This window comes from Papio anubis, chromosome 1 (assembly GCF_008728515.1).
Source record: "Papio anubis isolate 15944 chromosome 1, Panubis1.0, whole genome shotgun sequence".
Taxonomy (NCBI): Eukaryota; Metazoa; Chordata; class Mammalia; order Primates; family Cercopithecidae; genus Papio; species Papio anubis.
In genome coordinates, this window is record NC_044976.1 from 40,501,165 (window position 1) to 40,512,130 (window position 10,966).

At 49.1% G+C, this 10,966-nt stretch overlaps 1 protein-coding gene across 1 annotated transcript; it reads right to left on the reverse strand.

The window, feature by feature from the left end:
- Positions 1-7,248: 7,248 nt before the first annotated feature.
- On the reverse strand, positions 7,249-9,347 carry GUCA2A (guanylate cyclase activator 2A). The gene is made up of 3 exons (XM_003891684.3): positions 9,225-9,347; positions 7,964-8,171; positions 7,249-7,532 (listed from the first exon to the last, which is right to left on the reverse strand). The coding sequence occupies exons 1-3, from the start codon at positions 9,297-9,299 to the stop codon at positions 7,468-7,470; spliced, it is 348 nt and encodes a 115-aa protein (XP_003891733.1). The 5' UTR covers positions 9,300-9,347; the 3' UTR covers positions 7,249-7,467.
- Positions 9,348-10,966: the final 1,619 nt, after the last annotated feature.

A 10,966-nucleotide genomic window follows, 5' to 3' on the forward strand; every position in this document is an offset into this window, starting at 1 on the left:
GTCCACGTGTCCTTTGTTCATCCCCAGGAGCCATGGGAGGAGCTTCTGGGGAAGAAGTGTGGGTTGATGAGAAAGGTTGGACTAAAAATACCAGGCAGGAATTTTCCTGAAATTTCCAAGGCCCCGGGGAGTTGATTGATTGAACCCCATCCCGAATATGAGGGAGCCAAGGCTCGGAGCAGGAATGAGGCATCCAGGATCACAGAGCTCAGAAGCCACAGAGCCAGCCAGACCTGGCAACCCCCAGGCTGAACTCAAGGACTCCCCAGCTTTGGCGCCCAGGAGTGGGGTTGGGGCAGGGAGAAGGTGAGACAGAAGGAGAGAGTGGAGGGAAGATTCAAGCAGCATGCCCTCCCAAGACATAATCAGGGCCGACTCTGCCTGGGGCCTGCCTGAGAAGATCAACCCTTGGCCTTCATCCTCACTTCCAAGCTCCCACTTTTCCCAGCCCCACAGGGACCATCTGGCCAGCTGCAGCTGGGAGGCCTTCCCTCCCTCTCTCCTTCCTGGCAGCCTGAGGAATATTAATAATAATTAATAGCCAACAAAGGCCAAGCACAGTGGCTTACACCTGTAATTCCAGTACTTTAGGAGGCCATGATGGGAGGACTGCTTGAGGCCATGAGTTCGAGACAAACCTGGACAACATAGGGAGATCCCATCTCTATGAAAAAATTGAAAATTAGCCAGAAGTATTCACACTTGCCTATAGTTCCAGATACTCAGGAGGTTGAGACAGGAGGATCACTTGAACTTGGGAGGTTGAGGCCATAGTGAGCTGAGATCACACCACTACACTCTAGCCTTGGCAACAGAGCAAGACCCTGTCTTTAAAAATAATAATAATTATGGGCTGGGTGTGGGGTCTCACGCCTGTAACCCCAGCACTTTGGGAGCCTAAGGTGGGAGGATCACTGAGGTCGGGATTTTGAGACCAGACTGGCCAATGTGGCGAAACCCCGTCTCTACTAAATACAAAAATTAGCCAGGCGTGTAATCCCAGCTACTCGGGAGGCTGAGGCAAGAAAATCACTTGAACCCAGGAGGTGGAGGTTGCAGTGAGCCGAGATTGCACCACTGCACTCCAGCCTGGGCGACAAGAGCAAGACCCTGTCTCAGAAAAAATTGAAAAAAAAAAAAAATAATAATAATTATTAATATTATTATTTTTATAGCCACTGTTTATTGAGCGTTCGCTTTATCCCAGGTGCTATCCTACTCACTTGGCACTCGTGGTAACTCATGGAGTCCTCAAAACAGACTGATGAAGTAGATACTGTTATTATCACCCATCCAGTCTAAGAAGAGTCAGGTACAGAGAGAAAAACTAAGCCCAGATCACAGACCAAGCAAAGTGACAAAGCAGGGCGCTTCCCAGGACATGTGGGCCGGGATCCATGCTCTGACCACCATATTCCTGCCTTGCGCCAGCTGATGATGTCTGACGGGGGCCCAGTGCGGCCTCCACATCCTTGCAGCCAACCTCAGTGCCTTTATTCAGGCCGGGAGCCATGCTGGGAACTCCTGGGAGCAGGGCCTTTCCAGAGTGGGCTCCCCTCAAAGCCTCGGTCCTGGGAAGCCGGGGAGGAGGAAAGTCGGAGGTCAAGGGGCTGTGCCGTCTGAACTCAGCTCCCAAAGACCCAAGTGCATGCTCTAGACAGCTCCTTAGTTTTGCTCATGAGTCCTACAATCTCCCAGGCTACAGGTTCCTCCTTGCCCTCACCCCACAGGCAAGGCTGGTGAAGGGCCTTTGCAATGCCTCCCGCAGTTCTCTGGACCCCCACTTCTCACCCCTCCATCCTTACTCATTGGGACCTTTATCACTACCTTTGGGCCAGGCCAGACCTTCCTTCCTGGCCCTGCGTCCTGTGGGCCCTCCATGCCCACCATGCCAGAGGAACACCGCAGCACCATTCTGATGGTGCTCCTATGCCTCCATGGCTCCCCACTGCCACCTACCAAGTCTAGCCCGAGCTCGTGCACTATCTAGACTCATCTCCCACTGCTCCCCGCAGCTGTGCTGGCTTCCCACCTGCCTGCTGGAGACAGCAAAGAGAACTGCCGCTGTCTGAGTCCCTGCCATGTACCAGCCACACAGCTGTGCTGCTGCCCGGAATCAGAATGATAGCAGCATCGACGAGCTGCTCTCTGTGGGCCTGGCAGAGCTTCTTCTTTTCCTTCTTCTTTGTTTACCATCTCCCCACTTCCTCCCAAACCCCAACCCCTGGTAACCACTATTCCACTCTACTTCTATATGTTCAACTTTTTCAGATTCCACATTTCACTGAGATCATGTAGGATTTGCCTTTCTGTGCCTGGGTTATTTCACTTAGCATAATGTCCCCCAGTTTCATCCGCTTCGTCACAGATGACAGGACATTTTCTTTTTCAAGGCTGAATAGTATTTCATCGTGTTTGTGTATAACATTTCCTTGATCCATGCATTTGTTGATGGACACTTTGGTTGATTCTGTATCTTGACTATTGTGAATCATGCTGAAATAAATATGAGACTGTAGATATTTCTTTGACAGACTGATTTCATATTTTTGGCTATATGCCCAGAAGTGGGATTACTGGATTGTATGACATTTCTAGTTTTAATTTTTTTTTCTTTTTTTTGACACAGAGTCTCGCACTGTCACCCAGGCTGTGGTGTGATCTCGGCTCACTGCAAGCTCTGCCTCCTGGGCTCACACTATTCTCCTGCCTCAGCCTCCCAAGTAGCTGGGACTACAGGCGCCCACCACCACACCTGGCTAATTTTTTGTATTTTTAGTAGAGACGGGGTTTTACCATGTTAACCAGGATGGTCTCGATTTCCTGACCTCATGATCCACCTGCCTCGGCCTCCCAAAGTGCTGGGATTACAGGCATGAGCCACCGCACCCAGCCTTCTAGTTTTAATTTTTTGAGGAAACTTCATACTGTTTTCCATAATGGCTATGCTAAATTATCTTCCCACCAACAGTGTGTGAGGGTTCCATTTTCTCCACACCCTTGCCAACACTTGTTATCTTTTCTTTTTGCGTGTGTGTGTGTGTGTGTGTGTGTGTATGTATGTATTTGAGATGAGATTTGGCTAGGTTGCCCAAGTTGGTCTCAAACTCTCATGCTCAAGTGATCCTCCCATCTCAGCCTCTCAAGTAGTTAGGATTACATACAGGTGGGTGCCACCATACTCAGCAAGCATCTTTTTTTTTCTTTTTTGGCAAAAGTCCTTCCTACAGATGTGAGGTGATATCTCGTCATGATTTTAATTTGCATTTCCCTGTGGATTAGTGATGTTGAGCACCTTCTCACATACCTCCTTGCCTTTTGTATGTCTTCTTTTGAAAAATGTCACTGGGCGAAGTGGCCCACCACTGTAATCCCAACATTTTGGGAGGCCAAGGTGGGTGGATCACCTCAGGTCAGGAGTTCTAGACCAGCCTGACCAAAATGGTGAAATCCCATCTCTACTAAAAATACAAAAATTAGCCAGGCGTGGTGGCACATGCCTGTAATCCCAACTACACAGGAAGCTGAAGTAGGAGAATCGCTTGAACTGGGGAGACAGAGGTTGCAGTGAGCCAAGATCGCACCACTGCACTCCAGCCTGGGTGACAGAGCGAGACTCTGTCTCAAGAAAAAGAAAAAAAAAAAAAAAAAAAAAAAGAAAAATGTCTATTCAGTTGCTTTGCCTGTTTTTAAATTGGGTCATTCGTTTTTTCGCAATTGAGTTGTTTGAATTCTGTATATATTTTGGATATTAATCCACTAGCATATGTTTCATTTGAAATATTTTGTCTCATTCTATAGATTCTTTTCATTCCTTACCTGTGCAGAAGCAGTTTAGTTTGATGCACTCCTTTTTGTCTATTTTTGGTTTTGTTGCCTGTGGTTCTGGGGTCATAGGCAAGAAATCTTTGCCAAGACCTATGTCAAGAAGTTTTTGCCTGTGGTTTTGGGATCATAGGCAAGAATCTTTGCCAAGACCAATGTCAAGAAGTTTTCCTCCTATGTTTCCTCTAGTACATTTCTTGTTGTTATTGTTATTTTGTTTTGTTTTGGGTTTTGGTGTTTTTGTTTTGTTTTGTTTTGTTTTTGTTTGTTTGCTTTTGGCAAAGTCTCACTGTGTTGTATTGGCTGGCCTCGATTTCCTGGGCTCCAGTGATCCTCTTGCCTCAAGCTTCCGAGTAGCTGGGACTACAGGTGTTCACCACTGCTCCTGGCTTCTTCCAGTAGCTTTACAGTTTCAAGTGTTAAGTTTAAGACTTTAATCCATTTTGAGTTAATTTTTGTACATGAGGTTAAATAAGTGTCTAATTTCAATTTTCTGCATGTACCAATACCATTTATTGAAGAGACTGTCCTTTTGCCATTGTGTGATCTTGGCACTTTTGTCAAAGATCAGATTGTAAATGTGTAGATTTATTTTTGGGCTCTCTCTATTCTGTTCCATTAGACTTTATGTCTGTTTTGTGCCAGTACTATGCTGTTTACAGCTCTGTAGTAGATTTTGAGATCAGGTAGTGAGATGCTTCCAGCTTTTTCTTTCTTGCTCAACATTGCTTTCGCTATTTGGGGAATTCTGTGGTTCCCTATGCAATTTAGGATTTTTTTTTCTATTTCTGTGAAAAAAATATAATTGGAATTTTGATAGGGATTACATTAAATCTGTGGATCATTCTGGATAGTATAAGCATTAAAAATATTAATTCTTCCAATCCATGAACATGGAATATCTTTCCATTTATTTGCATCTTCTTTAATTTCTTTCATCAGTGTTTTATGTTTTTCTAGTGTATGATTCTTTTCAGTCATTGGTTAAATTTATTCATAAGATGTGTGTTGTTGTTGTTGCTGTTTAAATGGGATTGTTTTCTTCATTTCTTTTTCAGATCATTCATTGTTAATTATAGAAATGCTACTGATTTTTGTATGATTTTCTAACCTGCAACTTTACTAAATTTGCTTACGAGTTCTAATAGCTTTTTAGTAGAGTCTTTAGCGTTTTCTATATATAAGATTATGTCATTTGCAAATAGAGTCAATTTAACTTCTTCCTTTCCAAATTGAATGCTTTTTTATTTCTTTTTCTTGCCTAATTGCTCTGGTTAGGACTTCTAGCACAGTACTATGTTGAATAAAAGTGGCAAGAATGGACACCCTTGTCTTTTTCCTGATCTTAAAGGGATAACTTCCAACGCTTTTGAGTCTTCTCCCTTTTTCTTAGTCTAGCTAAAGGTTTTGCAATTTTATTTATCTTTTCAAAAACCTAACTCTTAATTTTGTTGATCTTTTCTATTGTTTTTCTAGTTTCTATTTCAATTATTTCTGCTATGATCTTTTCTTTTCCTCTATTAACTTTGGGCTTAGTTTGCTCTTCTTTTTTAGTTCCTTGAGGTGTAACAATAGGTTGTTTATATGAAATCTTTCTTCTTTTTTGATGTAGGCATTTATTGCTATAAATGTCCCCCTTTGAACTGCTTTTGCTGCACCCTATAAACTTTTGCATGTTGTATTTTCATTTTCACTTGTTTCAAGATACTTTTCAATTTCCCTTTTGATTTCTTATTTGACCCAGTGGTTGTTCAAAACCAGTAGACTTTTAAGAACTTTTCTGCATTTTTTCATTTACTCTTCACTCAACCCTACGATATATGGATTCTTATCTTCCCCATTTTTCAGATGGGAAAACTGAGGAGAGAAAAGGCTAGATAGCTTGCCTAAAGGCACACAGCTGTAAAAGACAGAGCCAGGATTTATACCCAAAGAGTCTGGCTCCAGAGTTAGGGCATTAAATGATTCCACTCCATCACATATCTCACTTAATCCCCCGCCAACCTTGGGAGGTAGGGTCTGTTATCATCCTCACTTTCAGATGAGAAACCAAGCCTCAGAGAGGGACACTCAGCTTGTAAATGACACAGTAAGGCTCAAACTCAGTCCTGTCTGCCCTTGCAGGCTCCACACTGTCCTGACTGAACCATTCTAGTGTCTTTGTGTCCGTCTGCACCATTCCCACCTTCTGCAACACCCTCTTTTTCCCTACTTCCACACTGGTTTTGAAATTCCCTGCATCCCAATGCAAATCTGAGGGGTGATGCAAATGCACTTGCCCTTCCCCTTTCACAAAGCCTTCCTGACCTCAACTAGAAGAGACCTTACCTTTTGAATTCTGAAGCCCATGGAATCCCCCTTGTGACAATTCCCCTCCACCCCAGTCCCCAAGATGGACCCTTGGGAGTTCTGCCTTCTCTTTCTTTTGTTGCCTCTACCTTTGCTAATAGGCCTCACTTCCATACCCTGCTTCCTCACCCTGTCTGAACCACTTTCAGCCTGATCCTAGTCCCCTTTTCTCTGGTTTGTTTTATCACTTATTGAATTCCTCTTATGTTTGTGTCAGGCCTTAACTGAGGGCTTTACGTGCATTATTTCACCCAGCCTGGGAGGCAGGAAATATTAGCGCCCCAGTTTTATAGAGGAAGAGGTGGAGGTACAGAGAGGGAAAGTGACTTTCCAAAGATCACACAGTACTTGGAAAAGCTGTGGCTGGGACCCTGCCCTGTTTTATATCCTCATGCAATTATCTATGTGTGTCTGGAGGTCAGAGAGGCTTCCCCAGGCACAGAAGCCATTACATAACAGGGTGGCCAGAGCTGTGCAAGGGTTGTGGGTGGTCACAGTGCCCAGAGAGCACCAAGGTCAAGGTCACAGTGGGAGCACTGAGACTCTTCCTGGGGGGTTGAGAAAGTTGTCTTGAGGAGAGGCCATGGAATGAAAGGCTTGGAGCCTGAGTAGGAGTTTGCCTGACAGTAGTGTGGGAAGAGGGGCAGTGAAGAGGTGAGCAGCAGCAGAGGAAATGGCAAGAGGTGTGGTTTGGGATGTGGTCGGGGTGGAGGCCACACTAGCATGGTTGGTGGGAGCCAAGTCCTTGAGTACCCAAGAGTTTGGTGCCAGTCTCCTAGTGGGTCAAGTGCCTGTGTTGGTCGTCCTAACCAGCTCAGACTGGCTCCCGTGCTCACATGTGGCTCAGTGAATTTGGTGACCTCAGGAGATGTGAAAGTAAAGCAAACCCTCCCCACCACCTGCTGCCTCAGTGGTTTGGAGATCCAGATCCCCTCCATGCCTCTGTGTTGTGGCAGCCCCAGGGACAGCGAGCAGCTTAGCAGAGAGAGTGGGGTCCTTCGCTTTGTACATTACATCCCGAGCTTCCAGGGCAGGGTAGACTAGGGGATGAAGGAAGGAAAGCAACACCCAGAGTACTCTGGAATCTGGTTTATTAGCTGGGGGTTGGAGTGGCCCTAGGGAAGGACAGTGTCGGGGCGAGGCCTCCAGTCACCCCGTTCCTCCCTGGGCTGCTCCTCCCGACTGGACCAGGGTAGCTTGAGCTGCCGGAAGTGGAGTATCATGGGTGGCCCTTCCTGCAGGAGAAAAGAGCTTCCCTGCTGGGGAGGGGAGGCAGGCAGTGGGCAAGCCTCCCTAGCATCCGGTACAAGCAGCGTAGGCACAGATCTCACACGTGCTCGGGTCCTCAGCGATTTCCTCTGTACAACAGAGATGGAGCCTCGTGAGAACCAGCATTTCCTCCCAATACCCCTGCCGCCCTTGGCCCAGAGCTTGTACGTCACCACCCAGACCCCAGAGAATCCCAGCAGGCCCATACTCTGACCTACTGGGCGTTTTGCCCCAAATCAGGGCATGCAGACCACTCAAACCAACCAATCAAAGCAGATATTCCACCAGAAAGAGAGGCAACTAAGACCAGATGAACTGTCTTAGTTCCCAAACCTCAGCAGTTACAACTTGGAATTGAAGTGGGCGTGAACAGACCCACCAATCAGAGGCAAGCTCCCTAGTTCCACCAATCAGAGCTGAGCCCTTCCTCCAAATCCCACCAATCAGAACAGATCTCTTCCTCCTGTGCCATCAGAGTATTCCCGAGCCCTGTCAATCAGAGAGGAGGGAGGCTGCTCACCCAGCCTCTGAAGTATCTCCTGGGCATTGGGCTCCTTGCAGAGAGGCTTGAGTTCTTCTGGAAAGTTTGGGTTGCTACAGAGGATGGGAACCACAGGTTCACCAGGGATGGGTGCAAACTTCCTGAGTTTCCCAACCCTGGGCTCCTCGGGCTCTTGGAGGTCTTTGAGCTTCTTCACTGACTCCAGAGAAAAGGAGAAATTTCCATCCTGGAAAAGACAAGCCCAGAGCATGAGGCCAGGCTGCAGCCTGCTTCCTGACTGTGCCCCCCGTGCTGGCCCCGGTCCAGCCCAGTGGTGCTCACGAGTAGTATTCGTGGCATATGGGAGCCAGGCGATCCACTGAGGGGCACTGTGAGGGGTAGAGTTCAGGCCCCACGCCCTGGCTTGGCTCCGTGGTGCTGGACACTCCGGAACCCGCAAATTCTGCATGTTGTATGGGGAATGGAGAAAATGGGTGTGAAGCTCCAGTAACACCAAAGGTGCCTAATGAGAAGGAGCCAGTGTGCTGATTTTTAGGGAGAGGCAAAGGACCAGCACCCAGGCATGGTAGCTCCACGTGGTCAAGCCCAGGCTGTCCTTCCCCTGCCTGAGAGCGGTGCTGCTGATTACTGGGCCCCCAGCTTCAGCCTGTAGCCTGGTTTTTGTTTGAGAAGCAATAAAAGGCCTCTCAGAATCTGGCTTTGATAGAGAGCAGGGCCCCTGCTAGGTGCCAGCCTGGCCTGTCGCCAGCATTGGCACTGGTAGGCACACCCATCTGTCAGGACCTCCAGGGTGTCCGTGTGGTTCCTGGGACCCACAGGGGTGCTTTGGCTGAGCACAGAACTGAGGAGTAAGGTCTGGATTCAAATCCAGCTCCTGCACTTCCCACGGCCATGTGCCCACGGTCTGTTACAGAACTTTTGTGAGGCTCAGTTTTCCCCTCTGTAAAATGGGACTAATAATTCCTTTCTTCCAGGTTGATGGTGGGGCCACAGTGAGGGGCTGGGGAAAGAATGGGCACGTGGGACACTCAGTAAATTGGCCAGTTCCCCGCCTTCCCCATATGATTATTCCTCTTCCCTCCGCTGGATTTCTTTCTCCTCCAAAGTTGAAGGGAAAGGTGTGTGTGTGGCCGAACTGAGCAGGAGCTCCTCAAAGAAGGCCAAACCTCGGACACACATCCTCAGTCCAGCCCCATAGAGGAGGTATTCTCTCAGGGGACCAGCCCTGGGCACTAGGGGCAGGGAGCCAGCTGGGCCAGGGTAGGGACACAGGACTCACCTGCACGGTGACCCCTCCCGCCAGGGCAGCCCAGGCCCCGAGGAGGCACAGTGCGGAGAGCAGGAGGGCATTCATGGCAGCAGTGCCCGAGAGAGGGGTGGCTGTTCTGGATGCCAGGGGGAAACAGCGGGACTTTTAAAGAGGGCAGGTTACTGAGTAACCCGGAAGCCTTTGTCAGTCTCATCTGCTCACCTGTCAGGCCTTATCAGATAAGGCTGAGACAGCCCTGGGAGATAAGAGCCAGGCAGGGGGGCCCCTGGCCCCTCCCTGAGCACCCACTTTGACCCACAGCCGGGCTGGGTCCTGCATTCATTCACCAACAAGGCACATTCACTCACGACTGCCCTGTGCTGGTGTGGGGCCCGCCGACCCAGCCCTTGAGGAGGAGGGCCCAGCCCGACAGTGAAAGGCAGGGTGATGAGGGTGGGGTGATTAGGGTCAGGTGACGGGGCTGCACTGGGGGTTGAGCTCTGGAGAATGGGTGGAGGTTTCCTCAGAGAAGGGACTGAGAACAGAAGGCCATTTCATGCCAAATGGACAGCTAGGAGGTGAGACAGGCCTGGAATATTCAGGGGAATGTGAGAAATTCCACGCGGGAGGCTGCAGGGCAGGTCGGGGGCTGCGTTTGATTGCTGCAACTTTAAGGAAGCCCTCCGCACAGCCCGGGTTCAGCTCCACCTACTGCCCAGTTGTGGGGCATGTGAACTTGGGCCAATGCTTTCCGCTCTCTGAGTCTCGTTGTCCCTTGTGTCCCCTGTGGGAACCAAAAATAATACCTACCTCATGGGGTAGGTATGCGGTAGGCATTATTGTGAGAATCAAGTGAGGTTTTAAAAACACTTAGCTCAATGCCTGGCACACAGAAGGTGCTCAGCAGAGGTCCATCCCCCTATTATTTTTAGCAGCCACAGCAGCTCCTGGTCCTCCCTGGCCCCTCTGGTGACCATCTGCCTGTCTGAGCCACAGGCTGTCCCCACTCTGTGCTGGTCCCCATCCTGTCCTGCCTGCCCTGCAGCCTCAGGGTGTCCTCGAATGAGCTCCTCCCCAATCCGCCCGCCCCCTTGCCCCTGCAGATGCAGTCCCGTTTCCACAGATCACACTGGGGAATTGCTTGGCTGTGTCCGCGCCCCTCTAGACTCTGACCCCATTCAGACCGCGCCCTCAGCGCAGCGTGCATTCACTGTGTGCTGTTGTGAGCAGGAATCCCCAGGACACAGGAGAAAGGGTAGCCCTGGGATTGTCATCTTTCTACTCAGCCAACCTGGCCCGATGCCAGGACAGCCCTAGGGCGGGAGGTTGGGCAGGAATTCCTGGGTGGGGAGAGTCAACACTGAAGAGGGAATTGGAGATAGCAGGGCCTGACCAGGAGGGAACTGCAGGGACAAGGCCCTCAGGGAGGGGCAGGGAGCTCCTGGCCCGGCTCCCAGGGCAGTCCTCACAGCTGCACTGGATTTCCCACCCCTTTCTGGTGTGTGTGTGTGTGTGTTAGGGGGTGTGTCTGCGGAGATGTGTATGTCTGTATATGCCAAAGTGTCTGTATATACCCTGACAGGTGTGTGTAGCCAAGGTGTGTGTGTATATGTGCACGTGCTGAAGGTGTGTGTGCTGAGGCATGTGTGTACACTGAGGAGTATATATGTATATATGCTAAGGTGTATGTGTGTGTATACTGGGGGGTATATGTGTGTCCGTGTACACCAAGATATCTGTGTCTGTGCAAGGAGGTGTGCATACATACATCG

What these genes read in the sequence shown, in the direction of transcription:
- GUCA2A (XM_003891684.3), bottom strand. Translation starts at nt 9,299, where the DNA reads ATGAATGCCCTCCTGCTCTCCGCACTGTGCCTCCTCGGGGCCTGGGCT. An exon ending in CGGGAGGGGTCACCGTGCAG is followed by an intron (nt 8,172 to 9,224) that starts GTGAGTCCTGTG and finishes TGTCTTTTCCAG; the next exon opens with GATGGAAATTTCTCCTTTTC. An exon ending in GGAGATACTTCAGAGGCTGG is followed by an intron (nt 7,533 to 7,963) that starts GTGAGCAGCCTC and finishes TCTGTTGTACAG; the next exon opens with AGGAAATCGCTGAGGACCCG.